This window comes from Mustela nivalis (genome assembly GCF_964662115.1).
Source record: "Mustela nivalis genome assembly, chromosome: 13".
NCBI classification, from domain to species: domain Eukaryota; kingdom Metazoa; phylum Chordata; class Mammalia; order Carnivora; family Mustelidae; genus Mustela; species Mustela nivalis.
In genome coordinates, this window is record NC_139032.1 from 78428127 (window position 1) to 78451381 (window position 23255).

General features: G+C 47.9%; 1 protein-coding gene across 2 annotated transcripts in view; it reads right to left on the minus strand.

Annotated features, from left to right (window-relative positions):
- Positions 1–7: 7 nt before the first annotated feature.
- Positions 8–23255, minus strand: part of BRINP1 (BMP/retinoic acid inducible neural specific 1) — a 168609-nt gene continuing 145361 nt past the window's right edge. For both annotated transcript variants that reach the window (XM_082696731.1, XM_082696732.1), the window contains one exon: positions 8–1609. In XM_082696731.1, coding sequence (XP_082552857.1) covers positions 469–1609 — 1141 coding nt within the window. In that variant the 3' untranslated portion in view covers positions 8–468. The remainder of the gene's footprint in view (positions 1610–23255) is intronic.

Consider the following 23255-nt stretch of genomic DNA (forward strand, 5'->3'; position numbering starts at 1 on the left):
CAAGGAATTAGGCATAGAGAGGGAAGAAATCATAACCCAAGAAATATCTTTATCTATGTCCATTTCCTCCCACAAGGAAAAATGGCAGTGTCGGTTGTACATTACATATATCTCTCTTTCTTTTTAGCGTTTAATCTTAGCACCTGCACAGCAGAGATCTTGGCAATTCATTGCATATGCTCTCCCCTTCTCCCCCGACAATACAGCACCTGAGGCCTAAGAAGCAACCCCTCCAAGCTCCTCCAAAGGCTGAGACCCTTCTTCATGACAGAGTATAGAGATAACAAACATGCCCGACGGTTTTATACAGTTGCTAGAACGTTTTCGTTTCCAACGAATGAAGACTCTTCCTCCTTTTCTTTGAATATTAATTACATTTTACAAACTTGTGTTGTGTTTTGTTCTGCTTTGCTTTGTTCTGTTACGTTTGTACAACAAAAGGGAAAGCCCACGGCAAGGAGTCTCAGGTTAACAGAGCTTGGCTGTCATCTGGTCCGACTGTTTGAGGATCTCGGTGTTGTAGAGGTCCAAGGCGTGGTTCACCCTGATGATCTCGCTGTTGGTCAGTTTCAGCCGGTGCTTCAGCATACAGGAGAACAAGTCCAGCTGGGGCTTCCCCGGGGCCACAGGAGGGGCCAGGCGATTAATTCGGTCCCGAATATCCAACAAGAGGAGCATCACAGACGAAGAGGAATAGAACTGGCCACCCTGCGTGTAGGACTGGTTGACCTGCTGCACGGCGCTGCGAAGGAGGTCGGCGTTGAACCGCAGGCTGTACCCAAACACCTGCACATCCGAGATCTTGATGTAGAACTGCCTCTTGGAGGGGTCAGACAGGTCCACGGGGCCCTGGCCAGTCTCGTTTCGCAGGAGGGTGGGTAGCCGAGTCCGACTACGTAGGTAGATGTGGACCGTCTCGAAAAACGTTTTCCACCGATTGCCCAGCAAGAGAGTCCAGTTGTAGCACTGGCTGTTCTGGAGACGAATCTTCTCCCAGCGCGGGTAGCCGAATTCCCCGAAGGGCATGTTCCAGCCCTCGGAGTGGCTCCCGCTGAAGGGGTTGACATAGACAAAGAACATGGGGTCCAGGCTGCTGTTGCGCATCTGGCAGATACGCATGGACATGCCGATCACCATGTGGATGAAGTCCATGCGGTTCTTGTTGCTCTTGAGCGTGAGGGACATGCGCTTGCGCCACCGCGGATCAAAGAACGTGTCAAGGCGGATCTCGTTGCTGATGAAGGTGGTGTGGACGTAGAGGCGCGAGTCCATCTTCTGCAACAGGTACTTCAGCTCCAGGTCCTGGAAGTCCAGGTCGGTCTCGAAGCTGATGAACTGCTCGCTCCGCTCCGAGTCCACGTTCTGGGGTTCGCAGCGGCCGCGGTAGAGCTTGTAGCCCTTGTTGCAGGAGCCGCAGAGCGAGATGTTGGCCAGGCTGCACATGGCGCAGCTGTTGTTCCCGCCTATGATGCAGGGGATGGGGCGCTGGCACAGCGTGGTGCTGCCGTGGCACACGCAGCTCCTCTGGCTTTCCAGGAAGGTTCCCCAAAACCCGTTCTCGTTGCAGTAGAGAAGCGACTGGACCCTTGCGAGCCACTGCTGAATTGTCCTGGGGGATAGAAGGAAAATGGAGACTGTTAGCCACCAGGGGTGGGCTGGAATAAGTCCCTCCAGCTCCAGGATTCTGCTATACAGTAGCCCCAAAGGAGTTGGATCCAGGAAATTAGATTGTCCGAACTCAAAACACCCCAGCCAGATCAAAACAGACCGCAAAACTCAGCCACGGAGAAGAACTCAGGGGTTTGTGTGTTTGATGGGCATCACGTGTTTCAGCCTCCTTCCCAGATTCTGCCCAGGAGGTAATATGACATCCGACCACTTCGAACAAAAACAAATTATAGTCTATGTTCCTCTAGAGATCACCTGGTGCTTCCACATTGATGATCTTACATGATCCTCACAGGTAAGAAAGACGTCACCGCCTTCTGCCCCCGCGCTCCAAACTCTCGGTTCAGTGGGACTTGCATCACAGCACGGGTGTCTAGGTTCTCCCTTCCTCAGGGCCCCTCTGCTCTTTTACAAATGCTACCCAAGCCTGTCCCCCAGTTCCCGCCACCGAAACATTCCAGTGAAGATAGATACGAGATGAGATAAGCAGCAGCCGCAGAATAGGGAAAAATACGGAAGGCGGTCAGCTTAGTGGCCTCTCATCTTTCCTCATTTCTGTGCGAGTCATCTCTTGGCCATCTTCCATGCTACAAAGAATCCCTTACATGTGTCTGGCACTTTTTACCCTGCACAGGGCACATCCCCTTCCATTCTCTCACTTGAGCCTCACAACAACACCCTGAAAATAGCTTGGGACTTGAGGTCAGTCAGAGATTGCTTCAAGTCCTGGCTTCTCCACTCAGGCGCTGAGGCGGTGCCCGGGGTTTTCGTTCACCTCCCTCATTGTCACTACCATGCAGGGCTGTGGTGAGGAGGACGTGGATTTTTAGGCCAAGCCTTCTCCCCAAACCCATCTAGTCTTAAGGACTTGATAAAAAAGTTAATTCTTATTATTCCTGCAAAGGGACTCTCGGCTCTATTTTACAGACATGGAGAGAGCAGCTCAGAGGTGACGTGAAGGACCCAAAGCCATACAGCGAGGGAGTGGAGAAGTCTCTTGGCTCATTGCTATTCGTTTGTTTTGTTTTGTTTTTAAATCTGTGTCAAGCAAGAGTCCAGAAAGGCTTTCTTCAGGCCACAATGTGCTGTGGTAATGCTGATGACCACAGTGATGGCGGCGATGGCGGTGGGTCCTAATCTCCATTTTAGGAGCCTGGGAAGAGAAGCCCTCCTGCATCGAACTGCCTGGGGCAGGAGAGGTCAGCAAAACCTCAACCGTACTGCCTGCACCCTGGAGCCACGGCCCCCAAGCCTGTGCGCCAAGATGGCGGCAGGAGAGCCTGAGAGTGAAGAGCAGGTGCAATGGCCCAAGCAGAACCGAGTTCAAAGCTCAGGCCTGTAACCAGGGACGAGTCACTTCGTGTCTCTGAGTCTCAGTATGCACATCCGAAATGAGCGTGATGAAGTCCACCTTCGGCAGCTGTGGGGTGGGGGGGAGGGGACTGTGTGAGATGATATTTAAAGCATTCAGCACAGAGCCTGGTATAGTTCAATTATTAAACAGGTAATAATAATAATAATCACTCTTATCCCAGAGAATAAGCTATTCCTTTGAAGGCACTGAGACACTTTCAGGGATTTCACTCTCCCTGGAGTCTGAGGGAAACCATTTTATTCTATGGGACATTTGAAAGTGGATAGCGTTGACACAGCTTCCCAGAACGCTCGGCTTTAAATGAGTTGCTTATCAGCTGAGAGAAAATGGAGGAATAATTAGCGCACTCCTTGAAGCTGCTCTGCCTTTGAAATCCACGGAACCACCCGCCCCTGGCAGTGAAACCTCCCTCCCAGCGTTCTGAGCACGTTCTGCTCTCCCTGTCCGCGTCCCCTCCGGGCTGGAAGGCCTGAGAGGGAGAGACCCGTCCTCCCCCGAGCGGCTCAGCCCCCAGCACGGCTCTCCCACTGTTTGCGGCATGAATGAATGCTTGCTGAATGACTGAACCACAAAAATTAATATTTTCCTTGTATTTGTCATCAAAAAAAAACACACACAAAAAAAACCCCAAAAAACCGACGTCTCTTTTCTCCCCTCTGGGCTGCAGTGTTCGTTCTCGATACCGCCCACCCGCACGGCTCCAGGCGTCCCCAGCCTCTGCTTCACGAGACCAATCCTATTACAGCCTGGAGAACAGCAGCAGGCCCAGCCTTCAGGAAACGGAGCTGGAATAACAATGAGCCCCGTGGCTCCCACCTCCCCAACCAGAGCATTGACTGAATATTGGCTCTGAGTCATCTGATATTTTTGTGAGCCGCAGGGGCCCGCCACACGTCTCTGATTGCACGGTTCCATCTGACGAGAGCGTCATTCCAAAATGCCTCTTTCAAATGGCCCACACTTGCCCCTGTCACTCCCTCTCCAAGTGACAGGACAGTACCCCATTTAGAGCTCCTCTGTTCCCATCTGCGAGGCATTCTATAAACCCGTCGAGCGCCCCCTTTCTCGTGTCTTATCATTGGGACCCTTTGTCAGCCGCGCAGCCCCCAGTCCTTGAATCAATGCCTCATTGTGGCCGAGCCCTCAGAATCCTTGGTTGGGGGAGAGAAAAAGATGAAAGTCCCCGGTGATGATGCCACAAGCGAAGGGGCTAGTGGCGAATTAGGATTCCAGGCCTGTCACACAGGAGGGATTGGGGACAGAGGGCCTCTGAGGCGCATCAGCGAGCTGCATGGCACCTGCATCTCCTGACCTCAGAATAATCATGAGGTTGTGGGCTATATCAAAGAAGGCATTAATGATCCAGCCAGAGGACTTAGAACGAGGCCGCGTGCAGGGGGAGGGGGGCAGGGAGTGTGAGGCTCTGGGGCAGGAGGAAAGGGAACAAGGAGGAGGGAGGTGGAGCACGGGGAAGGGCGGCGAGAGGAGAACCCGCCTGGGCGCTGGAGACTGTGGGGGCGACCGTGGAGCCCGACCTAGATGGGCAGACGGGACAGTGGTAGGAGCAGGTGATTGGAGAAGGAAAAGAAGAGGGAATGAAGTCAGAGTCGGCAGCACAGACATGCAGAAGCCCAGTCGAGCCTTCATTTGTCCTAACTCACAGGCTCAGGGAGCGTGGACACTGGGCGGGCCACCAAAAGGCCACAACTCGGCTTTTGCTGAGAAGCGGGGACTGGGTGTTGGACACAGGGAACAGGGTCACTAGTGAGAGCCCTGATTCCAAAGCTCAGCCAACTGTCTTTGGCTTTTCCATCCTTCCTTTTGTGGAGAAGAGCAAAACCAGAAAAACAAGCTCCTTCCAGTGTTTTGTGGGTTTGTTCTTGACATAAGCAACTTCTGGTAATGAGGAATCTGCTTTACCCAGACCAAGCTCCTACACCTTCTCCATCTCCAGCCAGTGCTCTGGGTAGTGATCATGGATATTCAGAAACAAGGCAATGCTCTCCGGTACAGAGCACCCACAACCAGCCAAGGGACTGGGCGGCTTACAACTGGGGAGCCCTTGCCGTCCCGCAGGTATTGGGCCGGAGGCTGTCGAGCAGCCCGTGGGAGCAGCTGAGTCACAGACGGAGACATTGAGCTCTCGAGGAGCGAGACCCACAGAGTCACGCCATGCTCCATCCCACGCCCTCTAACCCCCGCCCCACCGCGCGTTGTGCTGCGCACCGTAATGGGAAATTACAACGATGCGGCAAGAAGAAGGACACAGGCCACGAGAAGAGAAGTAAACTGAAATCATGGAAAAACACTGAAAGTTGGAGGGTGTGAAGGGCCTATTATCACATTCCTCGCTTCCTCTGGACCTGCCAGGTTCCTTCTCGTCCATTCACAGATAATTGGAGCTCACCGACAAGTGCTCGGGGAGAGGCTGGGGACCAGGGGTAGGAGGGACTGTGATCTATAAATACCATTTCCCAGGCTCGCTGGTGACAGCCTGCCTCAGCCCCGGGAACAGAGGAGCGGCTTAATAGGCCCGCTCCGGAGGGGAGGGTCGCACAAAAGGCTGACACAGCCCCACTGCAAGGCAGCCGGTGCGAGCCAGAGAGGACCAAGTTTTTAAATGTTTTCCTCTGTCCCTGGGGATCCAGAGCCTTTTCCGTTTGCAGCCAAAGATGAGCTCCAATACCTCCAAATCAGCATCTTTCTGTTGGATGTGATTTCGATTCATTCTGATCAGGGGAGGGTGAGGGAGGGGTATCGAGGGCCGGGAGGGGAGGAGGAGGGAGGTGAGGGCAGCAAGCAGCATTTTTATTTCCAAAGCCGGAAAACCTTGAAACCTGATTGGTGGGCTCCCTCCGAGGGCCATGTGCAGCAGGGTGGACCTCAGAAGCAGAAAACCTTCCAGAAGAAGACTGGGAAATGTTTGGCCCCTCCGCCTTTAGACCTGAACACGGAGACTTGGGGGCTTCGGTGAAGAATCACGGTTTCCTGAATACTTCCTACATTGTGGCTGTTTTCCTCCTATCCTCACATCAGCCCCCTGAGATAGGATGACTTTGCGATTTTCATTCTCCCGAGAGGACCCTGAAGGCCAGAGAGGGACTGGGACTTTCCCGTGGTCACACAGCGTGGATGTTCAGATCAGAGCTCGGGATGTCTGGATCCAAAGCCAGTGTTCCCTCCAATCCCCGGTGTACTTTCCTTACCCTCTACAGCCCAGGCTGGAGGAGAGGCTAGGCTCCCAGCCATGCTCCCCCGCAGGCCTCTGTCTCTGCCTCAGCCAGGATTTCCTGGCGACCTGACAGGTCTCCCAGCGACACAGCTGGAGTCGCTCGTCATTTGGAGGACAGAGGCTCTGCCACCCAGGGCTTCCCATCAGAGCCTTCAAAGACACACACCTCCCTTTCAGAACCCCCCGGGTGGGGAGCCCAGGCTGGGATTCCTAATTCAAGCAAACTCCCCGCTGATTTTAATTGGAGGTTTTGCCTAAGACAGGAATGTAGTGCCGGGCCAGTGGCATTTTAGGGAAGATCACACAAACCGAGTGCCAAGGAGAGAGGGGAGAAAGAGATCTAGGCTAAAATAGAAAACTAGAATCCATAACTCCTGTTTGCCTACCAGGAGTGTTTATTTAAAGGGGGGAGAGGAAATGAAAAAAAAAAATGAAATTGGAGTTCTGAATTATTCTTTTATTTATGTCCTGTGCTTCTTCCTTGACATTTCTTTGACACTGTAATGGGTGTCTGAGTAATTCCATAATCCTCCACAGAATCTACACTCTGTAGATGGTAGACTAGACCGGGAAGGCAAACAGTTGCTTCCAGTCTTCTGATGATGCACTGTGTTTTGGTGGTGTTGTGTGGGACTATACGTGTGTGCATGTGTATGCGTGTGCACGTGTGTTAAAAGCAGGGTGCTGATAAAAATGAGTGTGTTAATGATGTCAGAATGTTCAGGGCTCAACTGCAGGAAACCTTCATTTATGGACGTGCTCGAGGGAATTAAGTGGTCATCAGACCCACTCTGTGTTCCTCATTTTCCCCCGATAAATATTAAGCCTTTAAGCATTCCCCTCGTTAAGTTTCCATCATTGCCTTAATAACCTGTTTTCCTTGCTTGTCTGGGTCCTTCCCATGATGTCAGAGCCTCATGGAACGAATGGCTCACAACCGTAAAGAAGGAAAGACCAAGAGAAGAATCTGGTAGTCCTTTTCATGATGAAGATGCCTTCCAGTTTGGAATCATGGAAGAAGGAATAGGTCTGATTTACAGAGGACAGAGGTAGAGGGTAGAAGAAGGAGGAACGGGGAGAACAGCTCGGTGAAAATGCAGTGGAGTCTTTAAAATCAGGTTGTCAGGAGCCTAATGGGGGAGGATTATGAGACAATTTTTGCAATTACACAGTTCTGCGTCTGGAAGGAGGTGACAGGTAACATCGGCTGCATATTCAAATCCAGCATTTTGCTCTGGGGCATGGATGTGTTGGAGGCAAGTGAAGCAAGGACCGGGAAGCCTGTCTGGGGCTGAAAGAAAGGCTCAGAGCCCGGGCAGCTCATAGGGGGAGGGCTGCAAGGTTTATTGGTCCTGGCAGTAGTCAGGCCGAAGAATAAGAGACGCAGGCCCACAGGCTAGAAAGCAAAAAGGGGCTGATCGGGTCTAAAGGACTTAAGTCCAGTCATGAAGCACCATGCTGTTTATCTCCATCAGTGAGTAGGGCAGGGACCCAGAGCCATCACAGGGGTGGGAGTCAGCTCGTTAAATAAAGCCTGGACCCTGCTCTACTGCTGTTTGCTGTTGGATATTTGACCTTGCTGTGTGACCTTGGGTGAGTCACTTGACCTCTTTGATTCTCAGTTTCCTCATCCTTCAAATGGGGAAGGTAACACCCACAGCACGCTTTGTCTTCAGAGCTGGAATCAGTAACACAAAGCTCCCTGGAGGTTTGCAGGGCAAGAGCGTTATGACTGACCCTTAACTGTTATTGTTACTGAGGGCAAAGAACAAGTAACTGCATTGTATAAATGCTCCAGGTAAAAATATTCCTCTTGGTTACTAAAACAGCTCAGTTGATTATAGCTTAATACCCTCGTCGCTCTGGTTACTCACCCTCCATAGTCCTAATGAATGCTGTCACCGTGATGCCTGAAGAAAAGGCAAGACATGGGCTTTGGAGTCAGGCAAGACTGGGTATTGAATCATAGCTCTGCTGCTCATTATTTAAACTTCGGCTAATTGCTTGTCCTTCCAAAGTTTCTCTTTCTCAACTACAGAATGGAGTAATAATACAGTACATTTGAAAACCACGTAAGACGGTAGGTTTTCTCCCGAAAACAAACTATGGTGTTTCTCTGGCTCGCACAGAAAATGGTACCTTTGAAATAAGTTAATTATAGGTGATAAATCCAGGGACAGAGTTCAGTAAGTGTCACTGGGTCAGTTGGTAACTGACATAAAAACAGCAACAAGAACAAAAACCTCTTCCTGACACCTAATCTCTTATGTACCCCCAAATCATAAACAGATGAATTACAGATCTAAGTGGGAAAAGCAGTAAAATAATAATAACTACCAACATCAACCAAACAGCTTCGTTAGAAGAAGACATAGGGGGACATTATGATGGTATTAGAGGAAACAGAGGTTTTTTTTTTTTTTTTTTAAAGCTCACCAAAAAGGAGAAAAAAATGATTAATAGGGATATATTAAGATAAAATATATCCATCAAAAGATACCATTCGAAGAATAAAACGACAACCCTTCATTAGAGAGTAGATTTGCAATAATACCTCTGGCCAATCAAAGACTATATTTATCATATATAAGGAACTCCTACCCTAGTTGGATGCTGGGCGGGTCAGGGGGCTCCTAGGGCTGCTCTTTAAATCAGAGTAGATGCGACTTGAGAATGCACTCGTTAAACTATTTAATATATGTAATTTGTCCCAGAAATAAAGAAAAAAAAAACTACAAAGTGGTAAGAAGATATCTAATAATCAGAAGGGCACATAGGCAAACGAGCTGAACAGGCACTTCATAAAAGAGGATATTCAAAAGACCAATAAGTACATGAAACGCCACTTCATTAGTCCTCAGGACAATGCCAATTAAAACTCCGATGAGACACATGCTTCGGCAGGATAGCTAAAGGAATCGAAAAAAGAGGGGGACTGCTAAGTATGAGCGAAAGGACGTGAAGCAAGGGAGACTCTCTCGTGCTATTGCAGGAGAGAAAATTGGTTCAGCAAATTCGGAAAACTGAAAGTAACTACTTGAGCAGATATCTGGTATAAAAAGAAGAAAAACTGAGCCGCAGTGAGTGGAGCAGTGAACAGTAGCTCCCCCAGAGAGCAGGCTGGGCATGGCCCGAGGAGGACACTGTGGGGGGGCGGGGCTCTGCAGTGCTCATAACGGGGGCTTTTTATTTTTTATCTGGGTGCTGCTGGTGGCATGTGTGAACGCATCTTATGAAAATTCATCTTCTCGTACACTTACCATCTTTTCAGCTTTCTGCAGGTCTAGGATACTTCACTAAAGCACCGATTTTAAAAACCGTCCTTTAAAACAACCAGAATTACACGATGAAAGCAGTAGCCCTTTATATTTTTATGTCACTTTTAAACTTCCTCAAACTCTGCTGTTCGGTGCTCTAACTTGATTTGTACAATTCTCCCGTACCATGGTTTGGGCTGACAGGGGATCCTGCATCTCATTTTATTTTATTTTTTTTTAATTTACTTTTTAAATTAGTCTTTATTTATTTGACAGAGATCAAAAGTAGGCAGAGAGGCAGGCTGAGCTGCTGAGCAGAGAGCCCGATGCGGGGCTTGATCCCAGGACCCTTGGGATCATGACCTGAGCCGAAGGCCGAGGCTTTAACCCACTGAGCCACCCAGGCGCCCTGCATCTCATTTTAACGGTAGGAACAACTCAGCTCAGGGAGGGGACGTGACTTGCCGCAGGTCACCAGTGAGTCATCACATCGCTGGGATTATAACTCGCCCATTGTGAGCTTGCTGGCCAAGTGGGAGGGCGGACATGGGGAGGTGAATTGGAAGTGGCTCTGAAGGGGGGTAGGAAGCAGCTATGCACGGATACTGTAAGAACTTCGTTCTATTTCTGACTCAGTCCTCTGAGCTTCTAGATTCTATTCTGAACAGGAAGCCACTTCTGAGCCCCGGGGTGGGGGGGAGGAAAGAAAAAAACCTAAAAACAACAGAAAGGGTCTGAAGATGCTTATTTTCTTGCCTTACGTCAGCTGAGTGAGTCAACTGCCCTACTTGCTACAACTGCGGAATGACAAACAGGGCTCGGAGCGGAGATCTGCCTCGTAGTGTTGGTTAGAAGGAACCCTGCCCATCCCTCCCGGGGACACCAGCTGGCCGATGCATCTCCCGGCCCGTCACCCAGACCCTACACTTTTGGGTTGCCGCAGGGTTCTGCCTCACAGACTGCCTTCTTTCTACCCTCATAAATAGAAAAGAAATGCCAAAGACATTCTTAGTTAAAAGCTTCATTGCCCCGTGGTTGGGAGGGCACTTGTAGGCTTCTGTGACTGACAGGCAGCTGCTCTCAGCCCGCCTGGGGTTATCTGTGGGCTTGTACCTCTTCTATAACAGGACAGTTTAATACACACTCACAAGAGGTCTTTGTCACCAAATTGCCACCCTCCCCCCACAAACACAAACACACACACACACACACACAGAAATGAGTAGGTCAGGGACTATCAAAGTAGCAATTTACTCCAAGGAGAGCTGTCTGTGGGTTTAGAGTGACAGATTTTCAGAATCCCAGAGCTGAGTGATCTTTTCCCCATTCCCATTACTACCAACCTATGCTACTATACTAGGCAGCATTCTAAATATGTCCCCTCGTTCCCCAAGATTCCAGGCACTAATCTTCAGGACCTGTGAAAATAATAAGATACCTCTCCCGTGATGGTGGTCTGTTATTGGGCACAGTTGACCTAAAAAATATCAATTATCTAAGTGTGCCTAATCTAATCAGGCAGAAAGCTTTCTCTCACTGTCAGCAGAATGAGAGCTCTGAGATCTGAAGCACAGGAGGGATCCATTGGACCTTCGTTCCTTTGAAGACTGGGGGAGTCCACATGCGGAGAGGTAAGAGCAAACCCTGATTAAGAACCAACAAGGAAATGGTGACCTCAGTCCTCCAACCACAATGAAGCTAATTCTGCCCACAACCTGCCCTGAGCTGGGACGTGGGTTCTGGCCCAGATCCTCCCCATCTTTATGGCTGCCTGTGACGTACAAGGCAGAGACCCAGCTATACCATGCCCAAACTCCTGACCCATGGAAACTGTGATGACATAATAAATATCTTCGTTTTAAGTCTCCAAATCTGTGGTTCTTTGTTACACAGCAATACCCAACTAATACAAGCTTCTGGCCAACACACTTCTCCACTTGTTTTTGTTTTACTCTTTACTAAAATGACAGGAAGATATTGGCTGATCATGTAAATTCCCTGCTGATGAGGACATTTTATGATGGAATAATTTTAGGTCATCTACCTTCCTGAGCCTCAGACTCCTAAGGTATAGCACCGCTGGTCTTGCCTACCCTCCACCATTATCCTTCACGTAGTTCCCAGCACCTAGTCAGCACTCATTACGTATTTGTTGAATGAAGGAATGAATGGATGAATAAATAAAGATTCAGCACAAAGATTAACGTAAATATTCTTCGACAAGATCCAAGAACTATGCCAAAGATGGCAACAGAAGTAGTAGTATCGCAAGATGCTGGGCCAGGCATGACTTTCTGGGAGCCTTGGTTTTCTTACCTGTAATTGGGGAGACTAATCCTTGCTGTAGCTTCCCAACAGGTTATTATGTGTATGGAAGGATCAAATCATTGATGGGAAAGCCCACTGCAAAGTAAAATAGCCTGTACATAAAGTATTTGTCTTAGTTCACTTTGAAAGGTTAGGAATGTCCCCAGGCCTAACGGGGTAAATTTATTCTCTAATTACACCAGAAACCCAGTACCTTCCTGCTGTTACGTTGGCTGCTGCTGGCTTGCAGTTGGGCCACCTCCCGGCAGGAGCGTCACCTGCTGGGATGCGAAGCCATTAGCATCTGCTTCAGCAGGTGTTAGAAACTCAAGTCAAAGAAAACAAGCTAAAGGATGAGACTCTGTTGACTGGAGGGATACTTGTGGTATCACACCAAATAATCTGGGTCACTGCCTCTTCATCTGGTGTAAAGCATTCTTTTCCAAGGCTAGGTACTGAGGAACCCAATCTCTTGAGAAACTTCAAGAAAGGGTTCTATGGCCAAATAAGTTTGAGAAACTATATTCATATGACCCCATCTTTATTGAGGTTTTTTTCTTTTTTAAGTCAACATTTCCTAAACTTTTTCTATCAAAGACATCACTTCATCTGCCCTCACCCTATCATAATATCCTATAGGATTCACTTAGGGGAATTCATTTTTGCTTAGTTTCTACTGAGTGAAGGGACACTATATTTATAGCAGTGAGGGGAATATTCTAATCCAAGGTTAGTGTAGCCCCCAGACCAGCAACCTCAGTATCATCTGGGACCTAGGAACCAGCCCACACCTGCTGAATCGGAAACTCAGGGGGTGGGGCCAGCAGTCTATTTTTCAAAAAACCCGCTAGGTAATCAGGATGCCCACTCCTGTTTGAGAGCCACTGCTGAGATCCACAGTTCAGTGGTAAAGAACACAGGGAAGAAACAGTGAATCCTTTTACACCTGGGAGAGAAAGTCCGTTTCAAATGGCTAGCAGAGAACTTTTACTAAACCAGAACATTCCTTCTAATTTTTTTTCTTCCAGTAGCTACTCATCAGCTAAATGATAATATACAAACTCCATAGTTAGGTATTCAATTCCTCCATAGTTCCATCTCAATATATGTGTCTAATCTTAATAACAATGAAGAAAAATTAATAAAAGCTAATGTTTATTGACCACCTACTGTATGCTAAGAACACTGCCTATATATCTTAGGTAATCTTCACAATAACTTGATGGGGAATGCCCTGTTATTATCCTCATTTTACAGATGATGGCACTTAGGACCAGAAAACACTGAGCACACAGCTCACCCCAGGATTTAATGCCAGACTGTCGGGTTCTAAGCCCATGTACTCATGTTCTTTCTTTCTTTATTTTCTTTTCCTGTTTTGTGATTTCCCACTCTGGATAGAATTAATTTTACAGTCAATTCTTGATAGTGTCGTTTTCCGGAATAGAAAACCATTCTCTCCATCCCAAGTGCAAAGTATCATCAACCCTCAAATTCCATCTCAAAAACTCCTTCAGCAAACACTGTATCACGGTGGGCGGGGCCACTTGATCTGTCACTGTGAGCTGGGGGGAAAGGCCGGCTGCTGTCATCATGGAATCTGTGGTCAGGATGGGGCAGTCTGGGATGAAACACAATTGCAAATGTGCCAAGTGTTGGAAAAAACTGCCATGCAGGATGTAGTAAAGACATCCCGTAGGGCTTTGCAAACTGGTCCCATGTGTCTGGGCAGTTATCCCTGAGAAAGGGGTTTGATCTGAAAGTTAGAGGATGAATAGATTAGCGCAGGCAAAGAGGCGAGGGGGATTCTCCAGTCTTCCCCAGTAGGACTGTATTTCTCTCCCTTCTTACCTCTACTGGCTCTCAACCTATTTTTACGATAGGAACCACAATGGAATCTCTTTTATAGGCTTGTTGTAAGGATGCAATGAGTAAATACACATAAGGCACTTAAAAACGTGCCTGTGGGGCACCTGGGTGGCTCAGTGGGTTAAAGCCTCCGCCTTCAGCTCAGGTCCATGATCTCAGGGTCCTGGGATCAAGTCCCGCATCGGGCTCTCTGCTTGGCAGGGAACCTGCTTCTCCCTCTCTCTCTGCCTGCCTCTCTGCCTACTTGTGATCTCTCTCTATCTCTGCCGAATAAATAAATAAAAATCTTTAATAAAATTTAAAAATGTGCCCGATATATATGTGAACTATTATTATCATTATTTTTTTTTTCTCTTACTCTATGACCTTGAGCAAGTTGTTCCACTAACAGTGGCAAGTTAGTAGGAGTAAGAGCTTCTGTCTCAGGACAAATTGGTGTAATTGACCTTCATGCGAGTGACTTGTCACACAGCTGACACTCTCCTTTCCATCAGATAAATGCGTGATGCTCACGGAATACTCACAACTGGTTGGCTATGAGCCGACAAAGCCCGCATGCCTCTGTTCCCTCCAAGTAACAAGCACGCTTGTTCCCACATGTGCTTATGCCAGTTGTATTTGCCGTGATTATACCATGGAAGTCAAAGTCAAATAAATCAATTAAATATGAGCTGTCTTTTCTGTGGAAACTAATTTGAATTCCATGAACAAATTCTAGAAAGACATTTGCTAGGGGGGAAAAATGCCATCGATCGAAATAAAGGGGAAGTACCTGAAAATGATTAGGAGGGGGATGTGAAAATCTGCAAATGGTTAGACTGTTTCCTAAGAATCTTTGAACTGTTGCTCTACTTTGAATAAACAAAAGTTGGAAATGATATACAATGACGGGTGTGGTTTATGCAAGAAAGCCAGTAAAATGTCAAACAGAATATACCAGCATCCTCAAAAAAGATTCTGGCCCTGCTTCAAAAGGCTGGCCAAGGAATATGCATGTATATATTTTAAGTTAAAATAAAATGTGTTTAGATATGTGCGGCATGTATATACATTTTAGGATTCCCTATTTTTAATCTTAACTTTTGCAATTAACTGACAAATTATTGGTCTCTAATTTTGTCTGATAAGGAGCCGTGGGCTTTGACACCTTACTATCTGCTAAAAGTGGCATACATGTTCTTTTACTGATTTTCCAACATTAGGTATTATTTTTATCTCTACCATACCAATTAGAAAAGTGAAGCTCAGATACTTTAATACTGTGCCAAATTTACATTGTTAGCAAATGTACCTTCTTCTTGGCCTATCAGATTCCAGAGTGTGAAGTCTGAGGTATCTTAAATCCCACTGCCTCTCTACCGTATTGTCACATGTGGTCGGGCTCACGATTTGTCTCCTCCAGGGGAAACATCTATTTCTTGAAGGCGGAAATAGTGTCCTCATCAAATATCTAGGGTTGACTACCCCGGTGGTCCTGATTATAATAATACTGTACCTGCACATTTCTTTATAAGTTACCAAGGGTTTTCACATATATCCTATAAATTGACTGGGACGTCAACTCTACGGGGTAGCTATTCTTCTTATCCTGAATGTACAGATGAGGAAACAGAGGACTCGGGTGCGTTTAGAGATTGTGGAGGTCACACATGTCATAAGTAGCAGAGCAGACGCTGTCAGTCTAATAAACTAAACCTGACTTCAGTTCAATAAAATATAAGAAGTCCTATCTCTCTGCCCCCACTGCAGGAGTCTATGGAGATTAAATCCCCAGGCAAGGAACTATAGGGTTCAGAGAGAAGAATCAAAACCAGTGTGGAGACTGAGGGTCATCATAATAAGGCTAACAAGTATCTTGGTCACCAGAATCTTTCCATAGACACCAATTAAACACCATGTGGAGCAGGAAATATGTGAAAAGCTGACATGGGTTCAGAAGCTACGGCCCCAGGATTGGAGCCTGAGGTGGACGCCCCCAAGAGATTTTCATCTCAACAATGCATAATTACATTGTGCTTGGCGAAGGCCCGGACTGCTGGGTCAAGGCCATGTGAAGCTGAAAAGTAAAAATAAACCAAAGACCAAGAGTCATCAGAAAAGGCCAATAATTATACCACCCACCCTCAAGTTAAAGCCATGGATCTGCTTTGCCTTACAACACTCTAACCTCTGCAGAAATCAGGTGACAGCACGCTGCAAAGAAACACCAAATCACACTGACATTAACTACCTACTCCGCGTTAGGGATTTTTCTTCATCTCAGTGAATTTCATAGACTCTGGGACGTGCCTATTTTTGTCTCCCTTTTGTTTCTTTGTTTCTTTTTTCTCTTTTTCTTCAATAGGGTACATTTCACAAAGTCTCATATGAAGCAAGAAATACTGTCAGGATTTGGATCCAGGTCAGCTGAAGACAATCTCCATCTGCAGTTTCCATCTGACCATAGTGCTGGGACTGTCACAGTCTGAGAGCGTCCGTTTTAATCCTGGTGCGTTCACGAATCCCCTGGGTAACCTGAGACAAGTCACGTCCCCCCTTCTGGCCTCAGTTTCCTCATTTATGAATGAGGAAGACAATCCAACCCTACCCAGTATATGTGGAAAAATCCTTAAGTTATTTATATGGAAACGGGACACCATTGTAAAATATTATGTCGCCATACCTTTGGGACCCCATTCCGGGTAGAAAATAATTTGTTTGTCCATTCAGCGAACAATGTTTTTTGAATAGCTACTGTGCGCTGATTCCCATGCCAGGAAATGAGGGTGTTAAAGGGGTCAAGAACGTGGGTTTACACACTTGTCTGGAGCTGACAGTCTCATAAGACAGATAGGTGTTAAATAGATAAGCAAAGGTATTATTTTAAACTGAAGTTTGGGAAGTCAGGATGTTAGGAAAGCATGTCAAACGGGTCCTGACACCCTGTTAGTGCAAGGACCATAGCTACTGCAGTGGAGGAAAAGGAGAGAACATTCCGGATAGAGGGAAGAGCCTCTGTGAAGCCCTACAGAGTGGGAGAAGCACATGCATTGAGGGAAATGAAAGATTAGTGGGGTTATAGCCATGTCAGCTAAGAAGAGGCACGCAACAGAGAGTCAGGAGGTAGACAGGGGTCAGATTGTGACAGACCTGTAGGTCAATTTAAGATTTTGCTCTTCCTCCTAAGAGCAGAGATTAGTTACCAAAGGCTTTAAGCAAGGGTGCCACAAGATGGAATTTGCTTCTTATATAATCATTCTGACATTCAACCATTCAATGACATTCAATCATTCTCGTGGAACATAGACCGGAAAGTGGGTACAATAGATTCTGGGAGACACAGTTAAATGGCCATTGGAGGGGCACCTGGGTAGCTCAGTAGGCTAAGCCTCTGCCTTTGGCTCAGTTCATGACCTCAGTGTCCTGGGTCCGAGCCCCACCTTGGACTCCCTGCTCAGTGAGGAGCCTGCTTTTCCCTCTCCCTCTCCTGTTCCCCCTGCTTGTGCTTTCTCTTGTTCTGACAAATAAATAAGTAAAATCTCAAAAAAAAAAAAAAAAGGCCATTGTAATTTGGGGCAAAAGATCTTAGTTTGAACTATAGGCTACTCATTAAAACTGACTAGGACATAATTACTGAACTTAAATCAACATTTTGGAGTTGAACTGTGGTTCTCTCAATCTCTCTGAGTGATATTTCTCCTCCACTTGGGCAAGACCTCAAGGTAACGGAGTCCAGTTGTTTTCAAACTGTTGAAGTTTCAAATTTTCCCAAGTGAGCTCTAATTCAGACTTCCCATAAAGAACATGGGTAAAGAACAGCCCTAGTGAAAGGTGAGGTGTCACCGTTCACTGCTCAGCCGGCACCTGCCCCTGCAAGGCACACGTTTTAGACCTGGTGTCTTCTGGAGCACCTGCTACAGACCCACTATGGATTTAATGTGCCCCATGCAAGCCCATACAGGGCATACTATGGCCCATACAGGCCCATAAGGGCAGCACCGCGACCTGAACTCAGGTCCCGTGGTTCAAAGCTGTGTCCTTTTCAAAAGCACACCCTGCCGCTAAATAATGTTTTGAGGACAAATGCCCTGTTGCTTGTTTCTTTAAGTGCCTTCCAGTGTCTAGTGTTGGGCTGGGAGGCCAGGTGGTCAGTCAACATTTATGGAATGGCATAGAAGTCTGCTCAATTCGGCACTGGCCAAGCTGATTTTCTGCTGCTTTATTCTTGCCCTTCCCCGTCCTTCCCTCCTTTCCTTCCTACCTTCCTCTCCCTGCACCCCCTTTCTCCCTCTCTCTTGACATCTCTCTGTCCTCCTTCCCTTCTTTGCAAGGACAGTGGGGTGATTTCCAACACCATGAAGTTTGTATGTAGGTGGGGGATCCGAATGTCCTGGACCATCACCTTCGGCAACAGGTCGGAGAGCCCAGAAGTTATGGGAAAGACTGCCAGGGTTTGAATCCTGCCTCTTACGGGCAGTGTGATTTTCAGCAAGTCTGTTAACATCTCTGTGCCTTAACTTCCCTATTCATAAACAGGGATGATGTACTGCTGCCAGATAAAGTGGCCTGGGCCCCAGAATTGATGATTCAGTGTTCCACAGCTGGGGCCATTTCCTAAATCTCAGCACACTACGTTCCAGGCTATGAAATTCTAATCTCAATCCATCCCCATCCCCGTGACCTTAACGAGCTAACCCTGCTTTTGGCATCATCATACACCCAAACCACGCTGCCCTAACCAAACACAGCTGCCTACCTTTGCCGCTTCACACTGCTCAGGACCTGCACATGGCCCTTGACCAGCAGGACAACCAATGAGACAGCAAGACAATCCCAATCTTGCCACTTACCTGCCCTGTGACCTTGTGCAATTAATTATATCTCTGCCTCATCAGTTCTCGCATCTATAAGTCCAATCCAATGACATCAAATTTGTAGAGATAGTATGAGGACTAGATGACATATTTGATATACAATATGTCATCATTACCAACACTTAGACTTACTAAGTATTACCAAGGCTAAGTAAGTTACACGCAAAATAATCAGTAGCTCGTCAAAATAACTAAGGAAAATAGCTGTTACGTATTGTATATTTTCCATGTGCCAGACAGTGTTCTAAGCATTTTATGTGGATTAAAGCATCTAATCTTCAAAACAGCCTTAGGAAGTTGGCACTCTTACCAGCCCCCTTTCACACATGAGAAAACTGAGGCTCAAAGCCGGTGCTAACTTCCCCAGGGTTACAGGTAAGCCGTTGAACAGTGTGGGCTTTGAACCCAGGCAGTCTGACTCTACAATCTTTATACTTAGCCAGCTCTCCTGCTTGTTGTAATAGCTGCTCAGTAAGAGGCTGTTATGGTTTTATAATTAATCTTGTTTGCCCTACATAGAAGATGGTCACCTCTAGCTCTATTTATACTCTATCTCCAAAAAAGATTTCCTCTGCCCCCAAAAGACCCATACCCTCCCAATATTCACTCCCTTGAATCCAGGCCGGATGTTGGCCCATAGAATATGGCGGAAGGGACTCCGTCTGACATCCAGAGCTAAGACATAAGAAGTCGTACAGCTTCCTTTTGGTCTGAAGATGCTGTCGTGCTGCCAGAAGCCTGGGCCACATGGACAGGGCACGTGTAGGCAGTCTGCCCGCAGCCTCAGCTGAACTCCCAGCAGTGTGCCAGCTGTGGGCGTGAGTCATCTTGGATGTCCAGTCCAGTCAAGCCCTCAGAGGAGCCCAGCCCCGGCCGACTTCAGAGACCCCCAGCTGTGCCCCTGTGAACCTACAGAATCCTGAGAGTTGATAACAAAGTGTTGTTTTGAGCCACTAAGTCCTGGGGTGAGTCTGTTGGCAGTAATGGGTCACCAGAATGCCCCTTTTGCTCTCCAGCCCTGTGTGAAGGTTCCAGGATGCCTTAAAACGAAGCCCCAATTATCTAGACTTGACCTACCACTTAATTTTACAGGTAAACACCTTTTTGAAGTAACAATAAAATAATTAACATTTATTGACCTTGTGTATATTATTAACTCTCTGTGCCTCCATTCCTTTACCTGTAAAATAGACCTAGTAAGGTAGCAAAAATACCTACTTCCTAAGGTTGCATCAAGGAGGAAGTGAGCTCATTCATCTCAGGTGCTTTGAACAGTGCCTGGCCTTCAGAAAACATATATCAAGTGATAGCACTCTCTTTCTCTACCCCCGACCCCTCTCTTCATGGAGCAAGGCATTTTATAGGTCTTTAAAAATGGTTCGATCTTCATCCTCATATTGAACCCAAAGGCAAGTGTTATTAACTCTTGTTGTCAGGGAGGTGCTCTCTTCCAGAGAGCCTCATGGTGAATGATGGAGCCATGATGTGGACCCAGTCCGTGTGGGGTTAAAGCCCTATGCCCTGTCCCTCTCCTACCCCCGCCTCAAAACGCCACACTCCGGCGATGCACGCAAGCATCCCGGACCCATGGGAGCGATGGCCTCTGCTTGGTGGACTCCTCTCCCCTGGAGCCGGGCTCACAAACTAATTACAGCAGAGCAGTGGCCTCATTTGCAAACTCCAGCTCGCTCAGCTCAGGTGGCCCAAAGTCCCCTGTGTTAGCACCTTTGTGTGACACCGCTCCGTGGCGGGGAGGTGCCCTGCCTGCTGGTGTGAGAAACACTCATTAAAGGCTCCGAAGCCGCTCACAGCCAGCAAGGAGGTTCAGCTCTCCTGGGAAGGCTTCAGAGGAATCCACGCGGTGCCGAGTTCCCGTCCCTGGCACCCCCCAGTACCCGGCATTCAATAGTTGTTAAATGAACATAATTGACTGACTTGCCCAGGTGGAATTCTAGACATCCTCTCCAGGTGAGTAGAGGAGGGATGCTGTGATTAGGGCAAGTTTTCTCATCTCGGGAGGAGAGACGGCAACACTGTGAGCTGTGTTTGAAGGTGCCGGTGGCGGAGGGACATTTCTGGCCTGACAGCTCGCGCGGGAGGAGATGGGGACATCTGCACTCGGAACAGGGAAGTCATTGGCTGAAGGTCACACAGCTCTCTGATGGGGAGGCAGGATCTCGATCTAGCCCCCTGATTCTGTGGGGTGTTCCTCCCTTTCCTCCGCTTCACTCTTGGCGGAGAGAAAGGAGACTTTGAAGATGTAACTAAGTTAAAATTGGGTCATGGCGGGGAGTCTCAACCCAGTAGGACTGGCGTCCTTCTAAGAAGAGACTGGGACACAGAGATGCACAGAGGGAATGGCACGTGAGGACACAGGGAGAAGGTAGCCATGAACAACCACAGAGAGAGGACTGAGAAGAAACCAGCTCTGCTGACACATCAGTCGCAGACTTCCAGCCTCCAGAACTATGAGAAAATAAATTTCTGGTGTCTAAACCACTCAGTCTGTGGCACTTTTCTACGACAGCCCTGTCAAGCTAATTTTATGTATACCTGGAGCTTTTCGTGATTGATCCCAGAACCCTTCCTCTGAACGACATCCTTCACAGCATGGTTTACTGTGCTTGGCTCCGACCCCCCCACACCCCCCCCCCCCGCCCCATGCCCGAGGCAGGTCACGTGACAGAAGCCTACCTGAAATCTCCTTTAGGCCCTCACTCACCATGGTGATTTGGGTACCAGCTGCAGGTGGCGAGGAAGCCCTTTTGTGACGCGACCCCTTTCCTAGTTCCCGCTCTTGAGGCACTGCAACGCTTGAGCAACAGGCACAGCAAATTCTCTTTGGTTTATAAAGTAAATGATCCCAAACTAGTGCTAAGTGATGGGTTCAGAGTTGGAAGGAATGGGAAAAACAGATGAGCATAGACAAGTGTATAAGGAGATTTCATAGTGGAGAAATAGGGAAGACAGGCAGGGGTTTTTAAAGTACCGTGGACTTGGGGCGCCTGGGTGGCTCAGCGGGTTAAAGCCTCTGCCTTTGGCTCAGGTCATGATCTCAGAGTCCTGGGATGGAGCCCCGTATCCGGTTCTCTGCTCAGTGGGAAGCCTGCTTCCCGCACACCCCCCACCTGCCTCTCTGCCTACTTATGATCTCTGTTCTGTCAAATAAATAAATAAATAAATAAATCTTTAAAAAAAAAAAAAAAAAGGTAACGTGGACTTAAAATAAGGACCCTTCTGTATTGGCTGGTGCAATCTGGAAAGACTCCATGGAGGAGGTGGCATTTGATCGGGGTCTGAACAAATAAGAGGAAAACGAGCAGGAGCACAGAGGTGGCTGGGATGAGTGTAGTGGTCTTTAAGCTCTGAGTGCCTGTAGAGCAGGATAATGAGGAGCACAGAATGTAGAATCAGGGAACCAGGGGATCTGGTCTCTTCCTCTTATGGCAGGGCTGCCATACCTCAGCACCCCGACTTCTGGGAGAAGATAAGTCTTTGTTGCAGAGACTGCCCTTGTGCGGGAGCATGTCCGCATTCCTTCTATTCCTGAACACAAAATTCCTGAAGACAAAAACGTCTTCGGACCCTGAAGATAGAGTCGTCTTCAGCTGGGGACTGCTGATGTGCACTGCAGCTCTGGACCAGCCACTTGACCTCTCTGAGCTTGTTCTTCGATCGGCCCAAGGGGCATTAACAAACCGTATGTATAAACATGTGGTTGACAGTGAACTTGTTAAGGAAATGTGACTTAGCCTTACTCTTTTGTTTATTTTTTTAAAATGTGTATTTATCTGAGAGAAAGAGAGCGAGCAGGGGAAGGGGCAGAGGGAGAGACTCCTGCTGAGGCCAAAGCCCAACCCAGGCCTTTATCTCAGGAGCCGGGAGTCAGGACCTGAGCTGAAACCGGTAGTCAGCCGCTTAACTGACCGAGCCACCCAGGCGCCCCTTAGCCTTACTCTTTTACGGAGCGGACCTCTTCTCTCTGAATAAAGTTGAACCCCAAACCCCCACGTGTGGAATGAAGAAAGGCACAGCTGTGCTGGCTGAGGCGGAGTGCAGGGCCCCCTTGTCTGCCTTCTGCGGGCTCGTGACCCCTTTGTGGGGCTGCGAGAGGAAAGGCCCAGAGATAGCTCATACATGCCCCGTGAAAACGGAGTCTGAAAGGCCTGGGTTTGACCCTCCTTCCTGCTGGGTTCCAGAGACAGTAAGTATACCAGGAGATCTGGGAAGAAAGACCAGGGAGCTTTGGTCCTGTCAGCCCAGAGGGAGGCAAGGGAGGCATCCAGGCATTTAAGGAGCCTCTCACTCTCAGGTGAGAACCTTGCACTCCCATGACCCAGCCAGGGAGTGCCTCCTTAAATGGATCCTGGACTGTGCTTTGATGCTCTGACTCCAGGCCCCCATCGAAGGCCCTCCAAAGGTAGCTGACCCATTAGCTAACCAGTTTCTTCACCATAGAAGATAGGGATGCTCAAATCTGCTTTGTCAAGTAATTTTAAAGTTAAATAGATAATACACTGTGAGCACCCAGAAGAATGTCACCTAGCAGTCAGGGTTCCCGTCGGTTCCCTTCCACAGTCCAAGGGATCAGACCGGAGGCAGAGGCTGGAAGTTTGGGGCACATTTGGGAAACAGTGAGAAATACAAGGACAGTCCGAACAGAGAAGCAGAGAAGAGCCCAAGCAGAGAAGTCA